At 38.3% G+C, this 27,501-nt stretch overlaps 1 protein-coding gene across 1 annotated transcript in view; it reads right to left on the minus strand.

Moving 5' to 3' along the window:
• Positions 1 to 26,683, minus strand: part of LOC131144605 (ethylene receptor) — a 56,338-nt gene extending 29,655 nt beyond the window's left edge. Inside the window, exons 1-2 of the mRNA XM_058093338.1 lie at positions 26,456 to 26,683; positions 22,796 to 23,743 (exon numbers count right to left, since the gene is read on the minus strand). Of these exons, the coding sequence (XP_057949321.1) occupies positions 22,796 to 23,701 (906 nt within the window). The 5' untranslated portion in view covers positions 23,702 to 23,743; positions 26,456 to 26,683. The remainder of the gene's footprint in view (positions 1 to 22,795; positions 23,744 to 26,455) is intronic.
• Positions 26,684 to 27,501: the final 818 nt, after the last annotated feature.

Consider the following 27,501-nt stretch of genomic DNA (forward strand, 5'->3'; position numbering starts at 1 on the left):
CAATCCAAATTAGCATGAACATTTCTGAACTAGAGTCAAAGTGGGTCAACATAGCCCCTTAAAAGGAAAGGGGAAAAAAAAAAAGCAGCATGGGTGTGGCATGCTGAATGTTTGGACACACGATTTCATGGAGAAAACATGCCTTAGCGTCACAAACCAAGCTTGTTCAAGGCATTATGCTTGCCTGTGACTGCTTATCTCATTCGTTTGGGATAGGTTTCTATCATGTAAAAACTAGTGTAGGGTTACTTTTCAGAGATAGTTTTTTCCCTAGGCTAACAAAGGGAGTATCTCATCAGTCATATTGACGTTTCCTAGTGATAGAATGAGAATAACATAGAAAGATGTTTAAGGGAGGGTGAGTGTTCATCAACTAGTAAAACTCACTAGCTATTGCAAACATGAATAGCCTACTTGCCCCTCTCGCTAAACACACATTGTTAACGGAGGTGTTGATAATGAATTATCTTAGTTCAATGTTTACTGTTTAAGTGTCATTGCTTTCATAATTGCTTATTATTTCCACCTATATTTGCTTGAATGACCATGAAAGTGTTTCGTTGGTGAATTGTGGTAAACGCTAGGTTGGCCAGTTAAACAAGAATGTTTTTGCTAGCACCGCACGGTCCTTTCACAAAGGTGTGAAATAATCGGCCCGTGACACTTGGTATCAGAGCTCAGTTAGTTAATACATGAATTCAGCTGCCTTTGTTGGGGGATTGGTAAAGCTTTGGTAAATGACCATGCCAACCAATGCCCACAAAATTAATGTGCTGGAAGCACAGGCTGAAACAGTAGCCAACAATGTGGCCGTAAAGATGGCCCGGCTGATGGTATGTGTTGATGAATTGGAGGGATCAAAAAAGCATCAACAAAGTCAATGGTGGAAATGTCAGAGGACTTTCACCACACAGTGGAGACCTTACAAGCTCAGATAGTTGATCTGACTGCAAAGATGAATGTGATGGTTCCTGCTATAGGAAACTCTTAACACTCCGGAGTTTACCAAGACCAAGGCACTAGAACCCAATACGTATGCGGGTGCCCATGATGCCAAGGAGTTGGAGAACTTCTTGTTTGATATGAAGCAGTACTTTCGCGCGTTGAGCACGGACTCGGAACATGTGAAAGTGGATACTGCGACTATGTACTTGGTTGGTGACGCCAAACTGTGGTGACGTACTAAGTACAATAAAATTGAGAATGGACGTTGCATAGTGGATTGTTGGGCAAAGTTGAAGAGAGAGATCAAGGCCCAATTCTTTCCTAAGAATGTTGAGTACAATGCTAGGAAGAAGCTGAGAGACCTTAAGCATACTGGGTCAATCAGGGAATACGTGAAACAATTTTCTGCTTTGATGTTAGATATCAAGGACATGTCAAAAAAGGACAAGTTGTTCTAGTTTTTTAAGGGGTTGAAACCGTGAGCAAGGACAAAACTTCATAGGCAAAGATTTCAAGACTTGTCTACCGCACAAAGTGCCATGGATCACTTGACTGACAACGCCAACGATAATACCACTTCGTCCAAAGAGAGTGGCATAGGTGGAAACAACGGAGAGACTTTCAAGAAAGGCAAACCCGAAAGTGGGGGAGTCGACAGTAAGGCGCAACTTCAAAAGAAGCTTCATTGATTTGAGGGTTCAACACACCCACTGGAAAGGGTAAAATTTCATGCTACTTATGTCGAGGTCCACACAAAGTTGCTAAGTGACCTCATAAGTCATCACTCAATGCCTTACAAGCATCCATCGCAGAGGGAGCATTGGAGAATGATGAGAAAAAGAAATATACCCCAAGGATAGGTGTAATGTGACTAGTGAATGCATTGGAAAAGCAAGCGAAAGCACCGAAAGTTACACAGCTGAAAGGATTGATGTTTGCATACTTGAGGATCAATAGAAAGAGTACCCATGCTATGGAGGATACCGGGGCTAACCATAATTTTGTTCCACAGGCAGAAGCAAGGAGACTCAACTTATCCTTGGAGAAGAATTCAGATGCATGAAAGCAGTGAATTCTATAGCCCAACCTACTCTAGGAGTAGCAAAGCAAGTGATTGTGAAACTTGGGCCGTGAACAAGTCATGCAAATTACACAACGGTGCCATTGGATGACTTCCAAGTCATTTTGGGAATGGAATTCCAAATGGAGACTAAGGCAGTGTCGATGCCTTTTGCTGGTTCCCTGTGTCTGAGGGAGATCACCCTTGCATGGTGCAAGTCATTATAAAGAAAGGAGACGACAAGAAGTTCCTTTTAGTCATGCAACTCAAGAAGGGAGTGAGAAGGGGTGAGTAGACATATCTAGCCACGATGGTTGTAGAGGAAGAAGTAGGCCAAAAGCTGGTGCCTATGACCATCCAAGTTGTGTTGGATGAGTACAAGGAGGTGATGCCGGGTAAATTGCCTCACAACTTGCCTCCACGACGGGGTGTTGAGCATGAGAACGAGTTGTTGCTAGGAGTGAAACCACCTTCTAAGAATCCATATCGGATGGCGCCTCTAGAGCTAGCAGAGTTAAGAAAACAACTTGATGATTTGTTGGAAGTGGGATATACTCGCCTTTCCAAAGCACGGTTCAAAGCACCAATTTTGTTTCGGAGGAAACATGATGGGAGCATGTAGATGTGTGTAGACTACTGCACGTTCAATAAGGTGACAGTGCACAACAAATATCCTATTCCGTTGATTGCCAATCTATTTGATCAGCTGAGTCATGTCAAGTACTTCACTAAACTCGACTTGAGGTCGGGCTATTATCAAGTGAGGATTGCTGATGGGGATGACCCGAAGACAACTTGTGAAATGTGGTATGGGGCATATGAATTCTTGGTGATGCCATTCGGGTTGACAAATGCGCCCGTGACATTTTGTACCTTGATGAACTAGTTAATTTGTGAGTACCTTGACAAGTTTGTCACGGTGTACTTGCATGATATTGTTGTCTACAGTTCCACCTTAGAGGAACATAAAGAGCATCTACAGAAGGTGTTCGACAAGTTGAAGGAGAACAGTCTGTATGTGAAGAAAGAGAAGTGTTCTTTCACTCAGCAGAGCATCAAATTCCTTGGTCATGTGATTAAGCAAGGTCATATCAGGATGGATATGGAGAAGGTGAGAGTTATTCAAGAATGGAAGATCCCAACAACAATGAAGGAGTTGTGTTCCTTTCTTGGTCTTGCCAACTATTACAGGAAGTTCGTAGAGGGGGTACTCGAGGAGAACTGCTCCTTTGACAAAACTACTGAAGAAGAGTCGGGGGTGGAATTGAACAGAGAAGTGTTAGGGAGCCTTTGATGACTTGAAAGATGCTATGATGAGAGATCTGGTACTTGCTCTTCCAAATATCATGAAAACCCTTCGAGGTACAAACAGATCGGACTACGCCCTTGGAGGAGTATTGTTGTAGGAGGGACATCCTATTGCGTACGAGAGCCATAAGCTTAGTGAAGCGAAACAGAAGTACACAGCTCAGGAGAAGGAGATGCAAACGGTGATCATAGTAGTCAGAGGCACAAGGCGAGCCGAGGCGCAAAGGGTATTTGAAGCCGAGGCGCAAGGCGAAGGCGCGCACCTCTCCTTCAATTATTAAAATTGTGTAAAATGCCTATTTGGGATAATTAATATATGAACATATGAATATCTAGTAATATTAGAATTTAAAATGTCAAAACATTCAACAACAAAATTGGAAATTTAATAAAATTGCCAAGAGAAAGGCCAAAAGCATCAACAATTCAACATAGTTCAACATCAAACGAAAAGAGTACAATAAAACATAGTTTGCGTGGGAGCGATCAATATTGTAATTGATCCAAATTCTCTTAGATAAATTTTAGCAGCAATAATTATAATTGAAGATTTGACTATACAATAATCACGACTTGAATTTGTATTAAAGTGATTCTAATGATTTAAAATAATACTCATAAAATTTAATATCAAAATTAAGTTTAAATTGTCACATTTGATATATCAAAACTTTCTTAAAAATACTATAGGAAGAGTGAATATAAATTATTTTAATGAGGATGTTTAAGATTATTATTTCCTACATTCAATGTGTGGTACAAAAATTTTGATCATATAAGAATTATTTAAACATTAACCTTTTGAAAATCCTTTTTTTATTTTTTGGGATCATTCTTCAAAGCAAGTTGTATCCAAAATCCAATCCTAAGAAGACGGCAAAAGCTTGAAATCCATTGTGATCCATTGATTTGGGGGGTTACGTGTCTGAAATCCACCATCACCCTCACGTGACATAAGAAAAATGCAAATAGGAAGCAAGACGCAAGCAGCAGAAAGAAGAAGAAGAAGAAGAAGAAGAAGAAGAAGAGCTCGCTGCTGGTTCAAAATGTTGAAGATGACGTGACAAACTCACGGCTGGTTCGAAGGCTCGCAAACGAACTCGAGAAGGCTCCTACTAGTTCGAAATGTGGAAGACAAAGTCACAAAGGGTCGTGCGACTCGTGCTAGTTCAAAATGTCGAACACAAACTCATGGTGCTGGTTTGAACGCTCAAAGACAAGCTTGCGAAGGCTTCGAGCTGGTTTGAAGGCTCACAGACGAACTCAAGCTGCTGGTTCGAAGGCTCGCGAAGGCTCCTGCTGGTTTGAATGTGCAAGACGAACTCACAAACGGTCATGGAGCTTCGAAGGGTCGAAGAGGGTTTAGGGCTCCTATTTGTTCAAGTCGAATGAGGGCTACGGCTTTGGCTCTAGCTATTTCTTTCATTTAATAGACTCAAAGTTTTCAAGGTGCACCTCACTATGCCTGTCGCCCCTCTGCGCCTCACTGTGTTGCAAGCCGTCTCGCCTCGCATGGAATAAGGCACTAGCCTCCCCGCTTCTCTACGCCTCATGCCTAGGCACGCCTCCGGCGCACTTTTAACTACTATGGCGGTGATACATTGTCTCTACATGGTGACATTACTTACTTGGGTCAAGGCTTATGGTGAAAACAAATAACTCAAGTGTTAGCCACTTCTTCACACAACCAAAGTTGATACCCAAGCAAGGCCAGTGGCACGAATTCTTGGCAGAATTTGATTTCTCATTTTAGCACAAGGCAAGGCGGCTAAACCAAGTTGTTGATGCACTAAGTAGGAAGGCCAAGATGGCGGCTTTATAGATGGTAACACACTTAACAATGAGTATCGTTACCACGACAATGTGAGAGCGCATCAAGAAGAATTCAGCCAAAGATCCAATTGCGCAGAACCTTATGAAGATAACAAAAGAGGGGAAAGCACGTCAGTTCTAAATGGAAGACGGATTGCTAATGACCCATGGTAGCCGACTCTTTGTGCGACGAGCTGGAAATCTAAGGAAGACATTGTTAAAAGAGTGTCATGATACCATGTGGGCCGAACATTTAGGATGGTAGCGCACTTTGGCATTAATGAAACAGAGGAATTATTGGCCGCATATGCGTGATGATGTGATTGATTATGCCCAGACTTGTCTCACCAGCCAACAAGACAAGGTGGAGTAGAAAAAGATTGCAGGACTACTAAGCCCCTATCAGTACCATCCAAATCGTGGGAAAGTGTCTCACTAGGCTTCATCACCAAGCTGCCCAAAGTGGGAGATGCAAGATCTATATTTATGATTATAGACAGGCTTTCGAAGTACAATACGTTTATACTCGAACCGAAGCACTATTCAGCAGAGGAGATGGCACAACTATTATTTAAGATATTGTCAATGACCGAGACTCAAGATTCACCAACAACTTCTGGAAATAACTTTTAAGAATCTTCGGACTTGACATCTCTTCGAGCTACCATCCACAAACAAACGAATAGATGGAGAGATTCAGCGGACTACTATAAAAGTACTTAGGCCATTTCATCAACGCCAACCGGAAGAATTGGGTGCAATGACTTGACGTGGCTCAATTCTGTTTCAATGCCCAAAAGAGCTTAACAACCAACAAGAGTCCTTTTGAGCTTGTTACAGGCCAGCAACTGCTATTACCTCACACAGTGGATGAGCCGTACAGAGGAAAGAGTCCGAGAGTGTACATCTTCACCAAAGAATGGAGACAGACTGCAAAGATCGCCCAAGCCTACCTGGAGAAAGCTTCTTACTGAATGAAAAAGTGGGTAGATCAGGGAAGAAGATCGCAGCACTTCAGTGTAGGTGACTTGGTGCTTGTTAAGCTCAATCCAAAACAAATCAGGTCACTATGGGGACAAGATAGGAAACTACTTCGTAAATATAAAGGACCAATCCCCATCTTAGCCAAAATCGGGAAGGCCTCTTATAGAATTGACCCTCCAACTTGGGTGTAAGTGCATCCCGTGTTTCATGTCAGCTGCTTCAAGTCGTTTAATGCCAACACTGAAGATCCAAGCTGAAGTCAGGCAACCAGAGCATAATTGAAGACAGTGCAACCCGACAGATGAGAAGTTGAAGACATCCTTGCAAACAAAGAATTCACATCCTCAAGGAAGAAGCGGCGGGTGAAGCAGAAAGGCTTTAGCGACGACGAAATCAATTGGGTTTCTGCGGAAGATATACAACCGTTCGTGGACAAATATGAAATGTACCCAGTGTCAAAGTCTACGAGGACGTTGACTGCACAAGTGGGGAGCGTCACAAGTCGAGCTTGTTCAAAGCATTACGCGTACCTGTGACTGCTTGTCTTGTGCGTTTGGGATGGATTTCCATAATGTAAATACTAGTGTAGGGTTACTTTCTAGAGATAGTTCTTCCTTAGGCTAAAAAGGGGAGTATGACTCCTTGATTAGATTGATGTTTCCTAGTGCCACAATGAGAATAGCATAGAAAGCTCTTTAAGAGAGGACGAGTGTTCATCAACTTGTAAAACTCACTAGCTATTGTAAACATGTTTAACCTACTTGCTAGATACACATTGTTAACGGAGGTGTTGATAATGAATTACGTTGCTTCAATGTTTACTGCTTAAGTGTCATTGCTTTCATAAGTTGCTTATATGTTTCCACTTATATTTGTTTGAATGACAATTAAAGTGTTTTGTTGGTGAATTATGGTAAACGCTAGGCAAGTTAGTTAAACTAGAGTGCTTTAGCTAGCGCCGCATGGTCCTTTCACAAATGTGTGAAATATTCGACCTGTGACACTTAGTACTACAGCAACTGCTGTTTTTAGCTTATTAATGGGGTAAATTATATACATAAATAACAATAAATATATTTATGTTGACACCAATAACACAATTTTTTTATTAATAATAAAATTAAGAAAAATAAGACAAGTAGTATAAGTTTTAATTTAGATGGTCGTTATTGATTTCTTTTGCTTTAATTGGCCAATATAGGTGATTTTAATCAACATCTTTGTAATATTTTTAAGGGTCAATGTAATATTAATCTTTTTGATTCAGACATAAATGCATACATAAATAATATATATTATTAGGTTGCTATGACATCACTAGTCTGACCACCAGTTTGACCCACCTGTCGGTTGAATCAACCCAGTGACTTCAATGGGTTGGTCACTTGTGCGGTTTTAAAAGGCAGACTAGCAGTCCAACCAGGTTTGAACCGGTCACCAAATTGGATCAGGCCTAAACACCACCCAAAAATGGGATTTGATATAAACTGGTCTTCACCTAGTGTTCACCAGGCAGACCCAGTTAGAACCAGCCTAAACTGAACGAATCAATGGTGGCCTTGGTGGGTCAACCCGCCTCCTCTTTCACAAAAAATACAATTCTCATGGAGATGCAGCAGCTAGTAGACTAGAATCTGGAACCCTATCATGGAAAGAAATTGAGATACCACTTAACACAAATTTTTTTCTCAATTTACCAAGTAAATAATAGTTATGCGTAATAAGTAATGCACCTTCTCTGTTGATTTTTTAGGGTGTGCTGATTTTCTTGTGCTGTTCTCTGCACTTTTTGTTTTTCATTTCTTTGTTTTCTTAGGGGTTCCTAGATTTTACTAAAGAGATGTCTCTTCTGATGATTGTACATTCTTAATCTATTAAATGAATTTTTTTGCTATCAAAATAAAAAAAAAGTAATGCACCTTGACACCTTAAATAAATATTTAATTGAACCATACTCTTCTCTCTCTGCATTTCAATATTTGTCCAACTCCTAATAACTCAATATTTGTTCATTCTGTTGCTAGTAATTGTTTTTTTTTTTTTAAATAGCTAATAATAAGTGATTATGACTAGTAAATTATATCTTATTGTTGGAAAGTTCCAAATCTGTTTAGTCAACTTTCCTATTATTTCTAAGAGAATCTCGGCTGTAAATGTGTGAATATCCTAGAATATTTAGTTTCCTTAGAAGTTAGCATCTTTTATTCTTTCCTTCTGGGTTCTTTCCTTCTATTCTCCTGTTGTACATCTATTTATACATACATGTACCTATGTTACGATAAATGAGAATTTTTTTTTTCCCACAAGAAACTATCTCATTCTAGATGGTATCAGAGCAAGGTCCGGCTCTTGGCCTTGTGTAAACCCTAGTTTCCCTGGGCAGCTCCAATCTAACCCTAATCTCTATAGGGTTTTCTTTTGTTCAACTCTACCCTAATCTCTTCTGTTGTTGTAGCCATGGCTGAAACCAAACCTGAAACCAGACCTACCCATTCTGAACCTTATTCTGTCCAAATTACCAATACACGATTGAATGAGGCCAACTTCCTACGATGGTCACAATCTGTCAGGATGTATATTCGTGGAAGAGGGAAGATAGGGTACTTGACTGGTGAAGCTAAGGAGCCCGAGAAGACAGACCCATCTTATGCTATATGGAATGCTGAAAATTCCATGGTGATGGCATGGCTCGTGAATGCTATGGATGAAGAGATTAGTGATAATTACATGTTGCAAAGGAACTCTAGGACAATGTGAGCTAGATGTACTCTGACCTTGAGAATTACTCTTAGATTTATGAACTGCAGCAGAAGATCAGCAATACTTATCAAGGAGACGGCAATGTAACAAGGTATTTCAATGTTCTTAAGGGCCTATGGCAAGATCTGGATTTATTCAATGATTATGAATGGAAAAATCCTGCTGACTACAATCACAATAAAAAGATGGTGGAGAATGCAAGAATTTTTAAATTCTTGGCTGGACTTAATGATGAGTTTGATGAAGTAAGGGGAAGAATCCTAGGGAGACAGCCTCTACCCCCACTCAGGGAAGTATTTTCTGAAGTACGTCGAGAAGATTGTTGAAGGAGTGTGATGATGAAGAAAAAGGAGCATGAGACTCTGGAAAATTTTGCTCTGCTTGCTGCCAATAATCCTGCTCCTCATGCTGCTGGTAACACAGATTTGGCTACTACCAATATTTCTGCACAGCAGCCTTACTCTAATCAAAGGAGGTAGGAAGGTAAGCCTCAAGTATGGTGTGACTATTTCAATAAGCCACGCCACACTCGACAAAATTGCTAGATACTCCATAGAAAGCCAGCAAACTGGAAGAGCAACAAATATGGACCCTTTGGTAGCAATCATGCAGTCCCTAAAGCCAATGAAGCTAATTTCCTAAGTGCTGAGCAGGTGGATCATCTTCTTCAACTGCTGACATCTACTTTTGCCTCTAGTCTTCCTACTGGTTCATTGGCCCAAACAGGTGATAACTCTAGTGCCTACTGTTGTTGCTTAAATCTTGAACCATGGATTATTGATTCTGGTGCATTTGATCACATAACCAGTACCTCACAATTGTTTCAATCTTATTCTCCTTGTCCTAGTAATAAAAAATTAGAATTGTAGATGGAAGTTTTTCATCCCTTGCTGGAACAGGTTCTGTCCAAATCTCCGAAAAAATAGAACTCAAATATGTCCTTCACGTCCCTGAACTTGCTTGGAACCTGCTGTTTGTTAGTAAACTCTCACGGGATTCTCATTGTTGCGTCATTTTCTTTGATTCCCATTGTGAATTTCAGGACCAACTCTCGGGGAGGATGATTGGCAGTGCTAGGATGATTGATGGACTCTACTACTTCAATGAGACTTTATTCAACAATAAACAAGTTCAGGGTTTGAGTAGTAGTACTAGTTCTGTTTCTGTACGTGAACAAATAATGCTTTGGCATCTTAGACTAGGACATACTAGTTTTCTCTATTCAAGACATTTGTTTCCTAACTTATTTAAAAAATTGGATTGCAATTCTCTTCATTGTGATGTTTGCCACATATCCAAAAGTCACCGAAGCACCTATCAATCAAAAGCTTATCATTCTTCCAAACCTTTTTATTTAATTCATAGTGATGTTTGGGGTCCCTCAAAAATCACTACTACTTCTGGTAAGAAATGGTTTGTTACATTTATTGATGATCATACACGTTTGTATTGGGTGTACTTATTGAGTGCCAAATCTGAGGTTGAAAAAAAATTTCAGGTTTTTTAAAATATGGTTGAAACCCAATTCCAAACGAAAATCAATATCCTTAGAACTGATAATGGTACTAAATATTTTAACAAATGTTTAGGAACGTTTCTTTCAACAAAGGGTATTCAACATCAATCTACTTGTTGTGACACCCCACAACAAAAAGGCATTGCCAAGAGAAAAAATCGCCATTTGTTAGAGGTTGCACGGGCCCTAATGTTTTCAATGCAAGTTCCTAAATATCTATGGGGTGATGCTATATTAATTGCATGTTATCTTATTAATAGGATGCCTATTCGAGTGCTAAAATACATCACTCCCTTAGATTGCCTAAAAAAATTGTTTCCTGCATGTCGGATAACATCAGACCTGCCACTAAAAGTGTTTGGATGCACAGTTTTTCTTCATATACCTACCAATCTTCGATCCAAGCTTGATCCTAGGGCAGAAAAATGTGTTTTCCTTGGATATGCTCCTACTAAAAAGGGTACAATTGTTTTAACCCTCTGACCAGAAAAATTCATATCAGTATCAATGTTGTTTTTATTGAAAACCAGCCATTTTTTGGCCATAACTATCTTCAGGGGGGGGAAAAGGAAACTGAAGATGAGTTCTGGCAAACCTCTAAGCCTCTTCCAAAAGTTTTCCTTGACATTGACATCCACTCTTTCAAGGATTAGGAAACCGATACTTTAACTAGCGAAAATAATGGAAATCCTAGTCTACCTATACAAGGAATACCTGATTCACAAACAGGGGGAGAAGTACTATCAAATATTCCCTCATCTGAGCTTCGTGTTTATACCAGAAGAAGAAATCATCAAAATAATAGAGCTATTTCTTCAAATCCAGAGCACGGCCAATCATCATCACCTACACAAATTGGTCCTCCTTCACATACTCCACGTACTTTTTCTTCTTTAGATCTTTGTTTTGATAATTCTTCTGATCTTGACCTACCCATTGCACTTAGGAAAGGAGTTAGAACCTATACCACACATCCTATTTCCAACCATCTATCCTATCATAGACTCTCCGATTCTCATAAGGCATTTACTTCAAATGTTTCTCATCTATTTATTCCAAGAACCATCCAGGAAGCACTAGATCACCCGGAATGGAGATTGGCTGTTCAAGAAGAGATGGATGCACTAATTGCTAGCAACACTTAGAAAATTGGTGACCTACCGGAGGGGAAGAAGACTGTTGGATGTAAATGGGTATTTACAGTAAAATTCAAGGCTGATGGGAGTATAGAAAGCTACAAAGCAAGACTTGAGGTGAAGGGGATCACTCAAACATATGGAATTGACTACCAGGAAACATTTGCTCCTGTAGCCAAGATGAACTCAATCTGTGTGTTGCTCTCTCTAGCAGCTCACTCTAACTGACCCTTATATCAACTAGATGTGAAGAATGTCTTCTTAAATGGAGACTTAGAGGAGGAAGTCTTTACGGATTGACCGCCAGGATTTGAAAGGAAAGGTGCCAAAGGCAAGGTGTGCAAATTGAGGAAATCTTGTATGGAATCAAACAATCTCCTAGAGCTTGGTTTGAACACTTTGGGAAGGTAGTAAAGAGTCATGGCTACAGCCAAGGTCAAGTCGATCATACTATGTTCTATAGACACACGAGTGAAGGTAAAATGGCTATCCTTATTGCCTATGTAGATGATATAATTCTGACAGGTGATGATAGCAATGAGCTAGAGAGGTTAAAGAAGATCCTTGCTCGGGAATTTGAGATCAAATACTTAGGAAACTTGAAGTATTTTCTTGGTATGGAATTTGCAAGGTCAAAGAAAGGAATTTTTGTTTCCCAACGCAAGTATGTGCTTGATTTACTTGGAGAAACAGGTCTGCTAGGATGCAAAGCAGCAAAAACACCTATAGAGCCGAACATGAAACTCCAACCAGCTAAGGCTGAAGAAGTGATCAATAGAGAGCAATACCAAAGATTGGTAGGGAAACTAGTTTATCTCTCTCATACACGTCCTGCGTAGCCTTTGCAACAAGCGTGGTAAGTCAATTTATGCACTCACCAGGACCCGAGCATTTTGAGGCTGCGTACAGGAATCTAAGGTACCTAAAGGGACTCTAGGTAAAGGTTTATTATTTGGAGGACATGGGAATTTACAGGTTGAAGTATACACTGATGTAGATTGGGCTGGAAGTACCACTGCTTTAAGATCAACTTCTGGCTATTGTACCTTTGTTGGAGGAAACCTAGTAACATGGTGCAGCAAGAAACAAAATGTGGTGGCAAGAGTAGTGCAGAGGCAGAATTTAGGGTTGTTGCTCATGGAATTTGTGAAGCACTATGGATCAAAAGGTTGTTGGAAGAATTAAAGATTACTAATTCACTACCAATGAAATTGTATTGTGACAACAAAGCTACAATAGCTATCGCTCACAACCCAGTTCTTCATGATAGAACTAAACATGTGGAGGTAGACAAGCATTTTATCAAGGAGAAAATAGATGAGGGAGTAATATGTCTGCCATATATCTCGACAACTGAGCAAGTAGCAGACATACTGACAAAGGGGCTGCCGAAGAAATAGTTTGAAAACTTCATTAGCAAGCTGGCCATGGAAGATATCTTCAAGCTAGCTTGAGGGGGAGTGTTGGAAAGTTTCAAATTTGTTTAGTCAACTTTCCTATTTTTTCTAAGAGAATCTCGACTGTAAATGTGTGAATATCCAAGAATATTTAGTTTCCTTAGAAGTTAGCATCTTTGATTCTTTCCTTGGTTCTTTCCTTCTATTCTCCTACTGTACATCTATTTATACAGACCGGTACCTATGTTACGATAAATGAGAATTTTTTTTTTCCACAAGAAGCTATCTCATTCCAGACTTATCTGTGTAATATTATTGTTGTAACAGTGTAAAATACATCTATATGTGTATGTAAGCATATATGCTGCAACATCATGCAAGCATCACCAATTCAACCAGTCAGACCCACAAACCCAACTAGTCCTACCAACCAAGTGACCTCACCCAATTGGTCATGAGCATGATACAGCCTCATGGGAAGGTCCTTGATTGCATGGTAACAACAGCCAAGGCAGCAAGGACCTTCTTTGTTCTGTCAAAAGCTTCATATTGCTTGAATGCCCACTTGAATGGAACATCTTCGTCAATGGAATCTATAATAATGGAGAGATCTTAACCAAGGTTGGGATGAATCTCCTTATATATGACACAATGAAGCTCTTAAGTAGGAGGCATTTCTCATATTAGCTTTCACCTCGGAGGGGCCAAGTTCAGCTCCTTCTGCAAGACCAAGACTTCCAAAAACTTCTAAGACAAAACCCCAAAAGCACACCTGAGAGAGTTCATCCTTAGCTTTAATTGTCAACATCTATTGAATGCACTCCTCAAGTGCTCAAGTGATCTTGCTCCTTGGATTTCACTATTATGTCATCCATGTAGTCTTATATAATATCATGCATCGAATCATAGAAGAGGGAAATCATAGTTTTCTTGTAGGATGCTCCAACTTTCTTGAGACCAGAAGGCATGATTATCCACTAGAAATTCCCAATTGGGGTTCTAAAGACATTCTCTTATGCATCCTTGTGAGCCATCTTAATCTAGCTACACCCAACAAAACCATCCACGAAGAAGAACATCTCATGTCCCAAAATTGAATCTAATAGAATATCAATGTTAGGAAGCATAAAATCATGCTTGGGACAAGCTTTGTTAACGTTACTACAGCCATGCACACCCATATTTGGCCGTTCTTCGTCAACTATTTTCGCCAGCTACACTAATATTGAATTGGTTTGCCTAAAGAAGTTTCTGAAACAGCCAGCATGGGAATATTTAATTTTTAATTCAATTTCATTTTTTTTTTAGCAAAAAAATTCATCAGATAGAAAAATGATGTACAATTAGGAGAAGAGACAACTCCTTAACAAAGTATAGGAAACCCAAAGGAAAGCCAAAAAAAAAATGTAAAAAAGCTGCCCAAGAAATCAGCACATCCTAAGTCAATAAAGAAATCTAATCCCACGTAATATCTAAGAAGCATATCCCCATGAAATTACCATTACCCATGGCCCACGCACCATAGAGAAGCTATAAAATGAATGTTATCCCACACCAACAAAAATGCTCATTTCTTCCCTGAAAATATACACAAGTTTCATTCCTTCCATAAACCCCAAAATACTGCAAATAAAGCACTAATCCATAGCACTTTTTCCTTCCTTCTTCCTTCTAAATCCAACAAAAGATATTGTCAAAAACTCCTACACTATCCCTGGACAAACCTAACTTCATCCAAAATAGCTGAATAACTTGTTCCAAACTTTCCATGCAAAATCACAATGCAAGAAAAGATGCGGAGTAGATTCTTAGCAGTAAAACCAAAGCACGCAAATATCTGGGGAGAGAACCTTTAAAGGCCTTCTAATCTGTAGCAAGGTATTAGCATTTATCCTATTAAGCATAACCAACCAAATAAAAGCTTAGATTATGGTAGAAGCTGACCTTCCAAATAGTTTTATAGAGAGGGAAGGAAGAGTTAGCATTGACCAAGAAAGAGCAAGGTATATGTAATTGGAAGAGCCCCCTATTTGCATCCCAAGAGGCCCACAAGGAGTGGACCCTTTATTATGTCCCAAGAAGAATAAGCTTGCTTTTTTTCCCAAATTCACCTTCAAACTGAAGACTACTTCAAAACCTAGGAGGAAGCACACACAATTAAGGATTTAATGAGGGTCAATTACACAAAAAAAAAAATAGTATCATCCGTGAAAAGGAGATGGAAGACTTCCATTTCCCTCCTGTTTATCCAAATTCAAAGACCTTTGAGGAGGCCTCCGTTTAAGATCAGGCTTAAAACTTCCATGACCAAGATAAATAGAAAGGGGGGAGGGTATCCCCTTGCCTCAAGCTTCCAGTAGATCAAAAAAGCTATGACGGGCAGCCATTAACAAGCATTGAGAATGATGCAATTGACATACATTGATGAATCCACCTACATCACAAACCCCCCAAATCCATTTCTCAAAGAACATGAAGGAGGACATCCCAATTCACATGATCCAGAACCTTTTCCAAGCCAAGTCTGCAAACTAGCCCATTCTTCCTCTCTTTTTTAAAGGGTTGGACTCCGGAAGTGATGAGTTTAAAGAACAGGTTTCTGATTGGGTACTTCGTAAAAATAAGGATGATTAGGAAAACCAATGGAGTCTCGTAGGAGGGCTCCAAAGAATTTGGAGCATCCTTTGGGCCATGTAGGTGGCAAAAGTCTTGGAATTGTTGGCTCAATAGGATAATCACCCGAGTCTGCCCGACTCTAAATCTCTTGGCTATATTAGGTGGTAGGAGGTGGTCGAGTATCTCGTGTTCTCTTAGCCATTATCATGCACAACCACACTCTCCCCAATGGAACCACCAAAACGTAGAGAGCGTTCTTGCAAGGGGAAAACTTGCATTGTTCATAAGTAATGAATGTTGCATAAAGGACCAAATAGAAGAACCAAGCAATCCATAGGAAGCTCAAGCATTAAAATTGCTTAAGGGATTCTAGATAATCCTCAGTTTACAAGCATTCCAAAGTTAGGAAGACTAATAGAGAGAATGAGTGAGAGAATGTCAAGGCCCCAACTTAAGCATTCGAGTATTTATAAGGGCAACACAAATGTGTGTGCAGTCATCATCAAATGAAAGAATGTCAGTCAATCTCAACCAATAAAGAGACAAATTATTGATCCTAGATAGAATTGACATAGGACAAGAAGCAACACCATGGGAAGATCCTTGTTGGAGAATAATTAAGAAGAATTGTGTCAAGGGATTGTTGGGTTTAGTTTAATTATATGTTTAGTTCAATTGGTATAATATTAAGTGTATTTGGGGGCTTGTTTGCAATATTTGTGAATTTTAGGGTTTTCTTGTAGTTTAATGTAATTTTTGGGGTATGTAGTTTCATATGTTAGAGGCTTTCTTATAAATAGAGTGTGAAAACCATGTAGGAATAGTTGTTGATGAATTTGAATTAAATTGAACATGTGACTCATCCGTGTATCTCCTCTCTTTCTTCTTCCTTCTTCCCCTTTCCTCCTTTTTATCTCTCATAGCAGCAGATTCTTGATGTTGTCATGCATCATTAGGGTTATGGTGAAAAGCAACACATGGAAATGATATGTAGCAGACACTTAAACAACCTTGAAAAATACTAAAGGGTCAGGACTCCCTTAATGAACCCTAGTTGGAGCCAAGGACTTAAATTTCGATTTCAATGGAAAATTTGATGGTCTCAATTTACGAAAATTTTGATGGAAATTTCAATTTCAATTTCAATTTCAATTTAAAGAAATTACGTAAATTTATAGTAAATGATGGAAATTTACAATAAAACTTTAGGAAATATTAAAATATATGATTATGCTTAATATGGTATCAAAATACATTAAAAAAAATGCATATATGACAAGTTTTTTGTGAGTAGGATATTAAACTACCTATCACAAAACAAGCTATGAAGTGAAGAACATTCAAATGATTATAAAGTTTTGAAGCTATTCCTTTGATGATTTAAGGCAACAGGTTATCATTTAAACAACTACATTTTCAATAAATATCATACATTTAAGGATCTAATGCTACATGGACTTTCTTGGTGGCTCAAAGTCATCTCTCCTATCCCTATCATTGGGATTTCAAGATGACATATATAATTTACAATAATCGCTCCATGTCATATAATTTCCAAAATACTGAGTAAAAGTGTACATGTGTTGTTCATACTCCTCCATAGTCATCTGGTTCATGGCAATTTTTATTCGTCCAGAAGATCTTCTTGTACTAGGATGTCTTCTTGTAGGTTCTATTTCTTGTGTATGTCCATAGGATTGTTTTGCATTTACATACTAGTCATACCCATATTCTTGGTTTGTTTGTCCATACCCATACGCATGTGGTTGCCAATTTCCATATTGTCGTGCCTGCTCATATGCATACGGAAAAGGTTGGCCATATGTACATTGTAAAAAGTTGTTCTGTGTAAATTCATAACCACTATAACTATTAGTCATGCTATGTTCCTATACTCATAGATTCCAAACTAAGGGAAAAGGTCTCCTTTTTTATTTGATGCATCTTCCTTTTTCCCTTTCTACGACTATACTACCTATCAATTGGGCACGTTTCTCTTTGTGGACCCTCATCTTCTAATTGGGGAGGACGTGTGTATTCCACTTCTAGTCTATAATCTTGTCATCCCTCATTTCCTCCATAGTCCCCACCATCACCACCTTGCCCACAACTATCGTCGGGGTTAGATCTGTCACCACTAGCATCGTCGTCATCATTATCATCATCACCACCAAAGGGCATAGTGGATGAAGTTCCATATCTAAACCCAAGATTCAATAGTGAATCATCACTACTAGATATTACTTCTTCTACCATCACTTGATTAACATTAATGCCAAAGTCATCTCATGCATGCTTGGCCATATGTGGGTGGGGATTTCCGTCTCATTCATCAAAATGGGATGGTCTAATCCACTGGAAAAGTAGGTACTCATCCTCATCACCCAATTCAACTAATATATCAAGAAGGTCCACGGGATCTTGTTCAGCCACTTTGTCCATTTCGGCCTCCATATCTCTTATTCGAAGCTTCATGTTATAATAACAAAAAATAAGCTGCTTAAGTCTAGCGTAGGCTAGTCTATTTCTTTGCTTTGTGTGAATGAGTGCAAATGTGCTCCAATTTCGCTCACAAGCTAATGAAGATGCAGTTTGTGACAAAATGCGCAATGCTAGCTTCCTTAGGATTGGAGCAGTTGATCCATACATCATCCACCAATCAGCTATGCAAGATATTTTAAGAACATACGTTAGTACTTAGTAGATTGTACTTGAAGTTTGAAACTTTGTATTGTATATTTATATATAAATACTTACCAGGTGTCATGGTTTCCCTACTGCTTCTCCGAAGCTTCTTTTAGCATCACTAAATAGAATCATCTAAAAAAAAAAATTATTGAATAATTAAACATGGATTAAGACTTACTTTATTTAATTTTTATTTTGAAAATATGCCTCATTTCCAATTTGATCCAAACCAGAGGAATGTGGCTCAAGGGTGTTAAAAACTTTATGAATTGCATCAAGAAAATAAGGATCTTCCCCAACACCTTTGTAATGACATTTTGGATTTAAAAAATAAGTTGTCAATCAATTAAAGTAAAATATAAATATGTAATAAGTTACTTGATATATGAATTTCTTGAAATTTATAAATATTTTATACTTACTGCATGAAATGTTCAAGGGTTCTTTCCCACCTGTCATTGATTACTTTGAGAACCCATCTTGCACTTCTTGCACCTACTTCAATGGCCTCTTTCATCACCCTTATTGTTTCAAATACAACTCCTAATGTTGGTCACACTTCACTATCGACTATACACAATACTCGATATATAGGCTCATAAATGTTACAAACTTTTGCCACTTTATCCCAAAATTGATGGTTAAGAACTACGCTTTCAATTTCTCCACCATATTTTATTCGACTAAGAGCATGCTCAACTTATTCATCATATGTGAATAGAGATTTTAAACCAACTCTTTTTTTTTTTTTTTTGTAGGCTATCAAGGGCAATGTAGTTTGTAGCAAATCGTGTGGCTCCTGGACGCACAATATCTCCTTGACAGTGCTCCCTCACTTTAGCAAGCAACCATTCATGGTTACATATAAAATTAGTGATCTATCTCCACTACAAGATCATTGTTCTTATTGCCTCTCTTTTGCCGATCTCCTAAAAAATAAGATCAATACAATAGGCAGCGCAAGGAGTCCAATATAAGTTGAATTTTTTCATTAATTTTAGACCCGCTTTCTTGTGGGCACTACCATTATTGGTCACCACCTGGACAACATGTTCCTTTCCTACCTCTTGCACAACATGTTTTAATAGGGAATATATGTATTCATGGTCTTTTATTTTGTCAAAAGCATCTACTAACTTTAAAAAAATTGTGCTTCCTTTCAAGTAAACCATGAAATTTATGATGGATAATTTTGTAGGGTCTGTCCATCCATCACACATTACAGTGCAGCCATACGCGGCCAACTTTTTCTTTACTTCTTCTACGTGGCCTTCCATTTCTTTTACCTCTAAATCAAGGTATTTTGTTTTAATTTCATAGGGTGTGAGTAGATCAACTCCCTTTCTAGCTGTTTGGCAACCTCATACCATGTTTTTAAAATGAGGTGATTTTGCCTTCTCAGGTGGAATATTATCATATATGAAAAACTTTAAAAACAACCTATTCATTTCTTCTTTTATTTTACCTCCTTTGAATAAATTTTATATGCATTTTTGTTTTGCTGCGTCTGACTTGTAATATTGAGAAGGCTTTAAAATATATGGCTCTATTTTTGGCTCTCTCACACTTTGAGATCACCTCATCAGAGGTCGCCCTCCACTACTACTAGCCCCAGAACTACCTCCTTGTTGGCTACCTGCAAACCTACGAGATTGGTCTCTTTCTTATTCCGTCTGTTTTGAAGCATAGAATGCTCGACGGTATGCAAACCTTACGTAGGGAGAAATGTCAGGCGGGTATGCAATACCGTCAGCATCATCCTCTTCATCAATTTGCTGTGGTTGCATCAAGTTCCCGCACAGTTCAGTTTTTATTTCCTCCGTTCTTTCTATTTTCTTTGCCTTAGCTGCTGTTTTTCTTTCTAAAACAATTTTCATTTCCTGCTTAACTTCTGGAGGTACTTTGTCGTAGAAATTTATATTATGTTGTGGGTCATAATTTGCTAAGTGCATTTTTAATCTTGTTGCACCACCACTCTTCATTTGTATTCCGCAGTATTTGCAAATAAATCCATTCTTTACATTGGGCATCGAGTACCCATATTCCTATGCTGGATCTTGTTTTCTTCCTTCAAACAATTTTGTAGATAATTTTACTTTCCTAAAGGTTACAATGAACCAAAAATTAGGCATTAAATTAGTCAACAATTTTAAAAGGAAATTATTTAAGATATTTTATAATCAATATAAAATTAATACACATATTAAAATATTAAATTAAATTTTAAGAAATTTAATGATAATGTACAAAATTACTAATAAATTATGAAAATTAAATTAGTCAAATAAATGAAATAATTTAAACTATATTAAACTAATAAGTAGTAAATTACTTTAATTTATTTAATTACTAGGCTATAATGATTAGGTGTTAAATTACTCTAAAATTTTATAAAAAAAATTTATAAGAATGTTACTCTACAATTTTAAAAGAAAAATATTTAGATGCTAAATAAAGATAAATTAATAACTAAGAGAAATATTAAATTATTAAATTAAAATTACAAAATTAATGATAATTTTTACAAAATTAATATTAAGTAATAAATTTTGGAAATTAAAATATTCAAATAAATGAAATAATTTATAATTTATACTATAATAAGCTAATAAATAGTAAATTACTCTAATTTTATTTAGTTACTAAACTTACTATTTACAATTTACTAGCAATCAAGGATTAAGGGGGTAAATGGGAGAGGTTAATAGGGATTAGGGAAAATGTATCTAAGTTCTAAGGAGGGGCAATCTCATAAATATATTGGGGAGAAGGGAGATTTTGAGTAAATAAAAATATATATAAAAGTTAAAAGTTAAAACTTCAAATTTTAAACTTAAACCAGGCAATTTGCCTATCTTTTTTCCTGCTGCTACTCGTGGAGGTGGACTCGAGTCTCAAGTCAATTGGTTCGTATCCTGTTCGCAGCTCTGCAAGAGCCGAGAGAAAGATTGCAAGTATTGCTGCTGGCTGCGAGTCTGCAACTTGGGACATGGAGGTGGACTCGAGTCTCGAGTCTCGAGTCTCGAGTCTCGAGTCTCGACTGGTTCGTGCCCTGTTCGCAGCTCTGTGAGAGCTGAGAGGAAGATTGCAGGTGTTGCTGCTGGCTGCGAGTCTGCGACTTGGGAGATGGAGGTGGAGGGTGAAGCCAAAGGCTAGAGGCAGAGGGTCGGAGGGTCAGGGCACTAGAGGGGAGCCGAAGGCTAGGGCTTTTCGGAGTTCGAAGGTGGAGGCAGGAGGCAGCCGAAATCTAGGGGTTTTTTTTTTAAGTTTGAAGGTGGAACTTGGAATATGGAAGAGAAGAAGCCTTTTGTCAAGGACCTTGAGGTATGTATCCTAATGCATGCTACAAGCTAATTTATAGAAAAAAATTTCCTTTTGTTTGCATTATTGTGTAGCCGGTAAGGTCTTAAGCCTCTTGATGAATTTGTGGAATTGTTGGCTTGCATCTGCAGAGCATCTCTGCAAGATCTCTTATTTTCCACTATATACTCACGGGTGCACAACTTGCACAAAAAGAGCCAACAAATCACATGGGAAAAACAAAACAAAGGCGGAGTCATAGAGAACAGCACTAAAATTCCCCCCTCCAATTATTTTTTCCCCATGATTTCCAGAAAATTTCGGAAGAACAACCGAAATTTTCGAAATTTTGCTCGAAATTTACCGATATCTCGAAAGTTCGGTCAAATTTATGCAAAATCAAATCTGTATCTCAATTCCCTTTTGAGACCCCTCCAAATTCAAAATTTCAGTCGAAATTCAAAATTTCGGTCGAAACTTCGACCAAAATTTAAGTCCTTGATTGGAGCCTGACAAACCATTGCTCTCTACGACATTATAGGACCAGGATAGTTAAGGAGACTCCACCACAGCTCCAGAACCAGTCCTGGGCATACGCTGCGAGATTGAGCTAATGCAATATAAGATAGTAACCAATTAGTTCATAATCTTGCGCATGCAAGTTCAATGTGGGACAATTTCAAAATCTACACAAAAAGGTCATTTTATGCATTCACAAAAGCCATAAAACTTCAAGATAAAAATAGAAATTATTCTAAATTTAGGGACCAAATAAATGGTTTAGCCTTCAGCTTTACATGAAAACTCATATGCCCATGCAAAAAAGCTAAGTTTAATCCCCGAGATATAATATATAGTAACAATTTAGCTGCATTCAACACATTCAAACTCTAAATCATCGAATGCCCACACAAATGCTAGGCTGAATTTTATCATTAGCCACATTTCCATCAATTAAGTGAATACTGCCTTCAAAAACCAAGACACCAACTTCCACCATGATTTTAATTATCACGACAATCATGGATTTGATAGATCCAAAAATATCAACATGAACATCACAATATCACATATTTATGACACAAGGAGTTCATTCTTTTACACTCAATCAAATGTGCTCATTCACAAAGAGAACAATCAAAGAATATTCTCATAAAAATGAAAACACTAACAAATTCAAATCAAAATGCATCAACTTACAAATTTAACATTAGAAAATACTATCTGATAAATGCAGGCAATGTCAAGTGCAGGGAGAGGAAAAATTCAAAACCTGATCAGCAACCACTTCAACAAGCTCCAACTCATGAACATGCCATTGCCTTGCACTGTCTGAGGGAAGCATTAAAACCATCAAAGCATAGCGTTTTGTTGAGAGCTCTGTCCAGTCATTACTTTGGAAGTTAGAGAGATGTAGGAGAGGGACACGCACAGCAACCACCTCTCCAGGCAAGTAGTTCCCCGCAAGAGGTCGTAATCTCGCAACTGGAGAATTAGGTGATATTTTTACAGCACGACTAGTGCTGAATACATGATTGATCACAGGAAGCTGAATGGGTACCGTAAATCCAACAGGATTTTGGTGACGAAGGGTATAGGATAGTTGAAGCTCTAATCCAGTATGTGTTGGCATCCACAAGGCACATTCTTCCAATGCCAGGGTTCTACCCAGCTCAACCAGAGTGGTTTTTAGTATGGTATGCCTGTCAAGAGTGCTCCTGATTTCATGGGTTAGCATTCTAACATGACGACCTGTTTCTTCTTGTGTACGAATCAGGCCCATCTCTCTATCAAGCTCAGCAGCCTTGTTTTTCAAAAATAGTTCCCTAGTTTTAACACTTAATAAATCAGGAATAATGTGCACCAGCATGAGGGCAGTTGCACAAGATACCACAGCAGTCAAAACCTTTGCAATGGTCATTACTACAGCAACAGTTCTTGAATGCAAGGTAAAAGTCCACAAGTTTATAAGATGTGTTGCTCCACATAAAACAATGAAAGCACCAAACTGTACAAGCACCCATCTATATGGAAATACTGCAGATTTCTTAACAAAGTATATCAGCTCTAAAGGGATGGAAAAATAAGCAAGCGCAATGAAGAAATCTGAAATATATTGATATTTTATCAATAGTTCATCAGCTGGCCATTGCGGCTCAATGCAATTGCAAGACTCCATAGTAAGGGAACAACTTTAGTTGACACTCCCTCCTTCACATACCTGCAAGATCATACAATAACTGGATAATCCTGGTTACACAGATGTTTTCCATAGTAAGGCAGAGAAGAGATTTGTCAAGATGCCAAGTGTGACACACAATTTATAACAAACAACAAGGAGCTTCATGTTTCATCCTTCCTTTTTTTGGTGGGGGAGGGGGAAGGGTTTTCCATGTTTTACTAGCAGGGAGTAATTGAAGCAGGACAATGTAAGATAAGAACAAGCAACAAAAAGCAAAAGATTTATAAGAACTCAACAAACAATATCAGTAATTCTCAGCATCAAATATATATATGTGTGTGTGTGTGTGTGTGTGTGCGCGCGCGCGCGTGTCTGTGGATGTTGGTAGTCCTAAATCAAGCCAAACAGAGGCAAAAATATCAGCCAAAACCCAGATTAGGATCAAGGCTCACTCAAAATTGGGACATATAAGAACAGCATACACTAACGGTTCACAAAGCCAGTTTATATTATAAAGAAAATTAACAAAATTAAGAATGAACTAAAGAACAAAAGTAAAACAAAAGAAGCTACTTTTAAAAAATAAATAAATAAATAAGAAAGCCCCTTTCCAAACCCTTCCGATTGGCTAATACCTGCTGACCCTTCTTCATAGCTCTATGACCCTCATCCAAAAGAACTTGTTGCCTCCAGGATCACCCTGCAACAGGCCCATCTTATCCGGCAATTGTTGGGCGAATTCCTTCCCATTTATCTCCTCCATAGGATCAAGCAGAATCCTGTCCTTACACTTCCACTCTTTACCCATTCCCTCATCCTCAAAGACAGGAACACCCTCCAAACCTTGAATCAGAGATGGAGGAGCAATCAATAAATCCTCAAGTAAAACAGATGAATCAGAAACATAGCCATATTATTTCTGAAACTCATCAAGAAGCAAACCACCATCATGGTCAAACTGCCTAGTGTCATCACTATCATTCAAAATCCAACACATCACCCCATTTTTTCTTCACCTTCCGTTTCTTAACCCTCTAATTTGTAGCCCCATTCTAACAAAACAGAGATTCCACAACACACAAGCTCCTTCAGCATTTTTTTTATTTTTATTTTTTTCCATTCTCCCGTAAGAATCACATCGCTTGAATTAATTCCTCCTCTTACTGGTAACCTCATCCCACGCAACATCACCTCTACCCTGAATATCCTCCACACAACCTTCTAGAACCTTAGTCAAGTGCGTCCAACCTCTCCACTCCCCCCCCACCCCCCCCCCCCCCCAAAAAAAAAAAAAAAAAAACAACAGAAACAAAAACAAAAACAAAAAAAGTTACCACCATTCACCAACACATACTTACCGATCTCATCATGACAGCAGCCCTCCCCCACTAAAACACGAAAGCATCAGTAGTCTCCCACACACGCCTGAACCATTGCCATCCTGAGCTAGAATCTGCTTACATCATGCAGCTTATGATTAACCCTAATCTGGAAATAATAATTACTCAAACTAACCTAGCAGTCCTGCAAGGCTGTATACTTTCAAAGTGGATCACTGACCCCTATGCTTCACCCTCATAATGTGAAAATATCACATTTGTTAGGCTTCTTACATTCCTCCCATGAGGATTTCCACACTAAACCAACATGGGAATCTGATGTATACTGCATTGACACTTTCTGCAGGTTACCCAAGATAAGGATTGGTAATGAAGTCCATGTTTTGTGGAAATATAACATTCCAAAGGTATCTTACATTTCCCAACTCCCATGGCAAACCAAACAAGGACTCTGTCCAGCATCACATTTCCATGAATCCTCTAGAATACAGCAAATCAAACAGCCCTAAAATCAAGCTGATTTCTGCCTTTGTGCAATATTTGTAACATGATAAAGTACAGAAATACAGGTTCCCAGTGAAACATCACTACATTCAATAACAGTGCATTGTCTTTACACATGCACAATAATCCACGGCAAGGTAAGATGCCATGCATTGGCATTAGCATCCATCAACCACACAAGGAAATGATGAAACCATTACAGAAATAAATTATTCAGTTACAGAGCTGAAATTCATATGGAATGGAAAAGGTTAGTGGTAATAAACATCTAAATCTAAACAATGTGAGATATACACTGGAACAATAATAAAATTTGTGGTTAAGGAACTAAGAAGCTCAGAAAGCAACTGACAGAAATAATATTGCCATGTGCTACAAAATGAATCAGCCTAGTATTATTGTTATACAGTTTTAGAACCATTCAACCATCGATTCTATCTACACAACAAACACACTCTGCACAAGCGTTGTTTCTCCAAACTGTCCAGTAATTTTCAAAGATTCTATGAAGCTTCTACATCAATAGTCCCCACCACCAACCTCCATGACACCTTGTGCTTCCAAATTCGCACACAAACACATGCCTCCGAATTGAAAACATACAGGAATGAAACAGAATTATGAAGTTTGAGCCTAAAAGTAGTAATAAAAAATAAAAATAAGCATTAAATATAAAAAAGTAAACAGCAACACCATGAAAATGTACTCAAAACCCTAGAATCATAGATAAGTGAGTAAAGCAAATGAACAACTCTGCAGTCAATTCAGCTCAAACAAACAGAAAAATTCAGCGCAGGCGATACCACAAACACAAAAACAATCGAAGAGAGAGTCATCAAGTGAGAGTAGTCAAACCAGCTCAAAATTAATCGGATAATGCGAACGAGAATGAATTGAGAGTCATTACCGAAATTGTCTGAAAAAACGGGTAGAGAACGAGACAGAGACTCAGTGACTGGAAGAAGGAATCTGTAAGGGATCATTGAACCCGGGAAAGATGAGAGATCAGATTTGACGATCTGCACAGATTCTGTGTCAAGCAGAGAGAGGGAGAGGGAGAGGGAGAGAGAGGGGGTTCGAAACCTTGTGAGACGTACGTAAGCCAAGCAAGTTCGAGAAGTTGGACGGCTGTGACGTTTGCACGGTCACAGCTGCTTCGTTTGTGCATCAGGTGAGGACCCACAGCACCCCCACAACAGCGAGTGATCTGGAGTGCATTAACGGTGGAGAAGCATCAACGCCATCACAGCCGTGTGAGACTAGGTCGAGCGTGCAGTGAATGCCAAAATGGGGGACAGTTGTTTCTACGCAGTGGCGTGGGCTGGTCGACTCGGGTGGCTTCCCATCAGAAGAAATATGAATTTATATGCAAGTACAATAAAAGCACCGAAAAATTAGTTAGTCTACTGTCACCCCCTCGAAGTGGGAGCTCCCATTCTAACAAAGAAACTCGTACATGCTTAAGCATGTTACATCTCAACTAGGGTGTGCAAACAGCATCAAATTATAATTAATTATGAGAAAAAAATATAATTGTATGCTTTTAATATTTAATTTATATTTAATTATTAATTATATAATAATTATGAAATCCTAATTATAAATTATATAATTTATATTTAATTATTAATTAATTATATATTTTGGTTAAATTGGTTAAACGAAATGTAATTTTTCCATAACCGAATAACCGGTTTTGCCAAAATATAAAATAAATCGAATTAAAAATTAATCGAACCGAACCAACCGAATTTGGTTGATTAATTCGGTTTTTGCCGAATTATGCACAGCCCTAACCTCTAGTGTTTAAGATATTCATATTCTTTCTACTATTCACATGCATGCGCCATGTGTGTACCACACAATTTTTTTGAGATTTTTAATTATAAAATGATATTCATAAATTTCAGACTCTTAATTTTAAAACTAAAAAGTTGTCATGTGAAATTTGAT

Source organism: Malania oleifera, chromosome 12 (assembly GCF_029873635.1).
Source record: "Malania oleifera isolate guangnan ecotype guangnan chromosome 12, ASM2987363v1, whole genome shotgun sequence".
Taxonomy (NCBI): Eukaryota; Viridiplantae; Streptophyta; class Magnoliopsida; order Santalales; family Ximeniaceae; genus Malania; species Malania oleifera.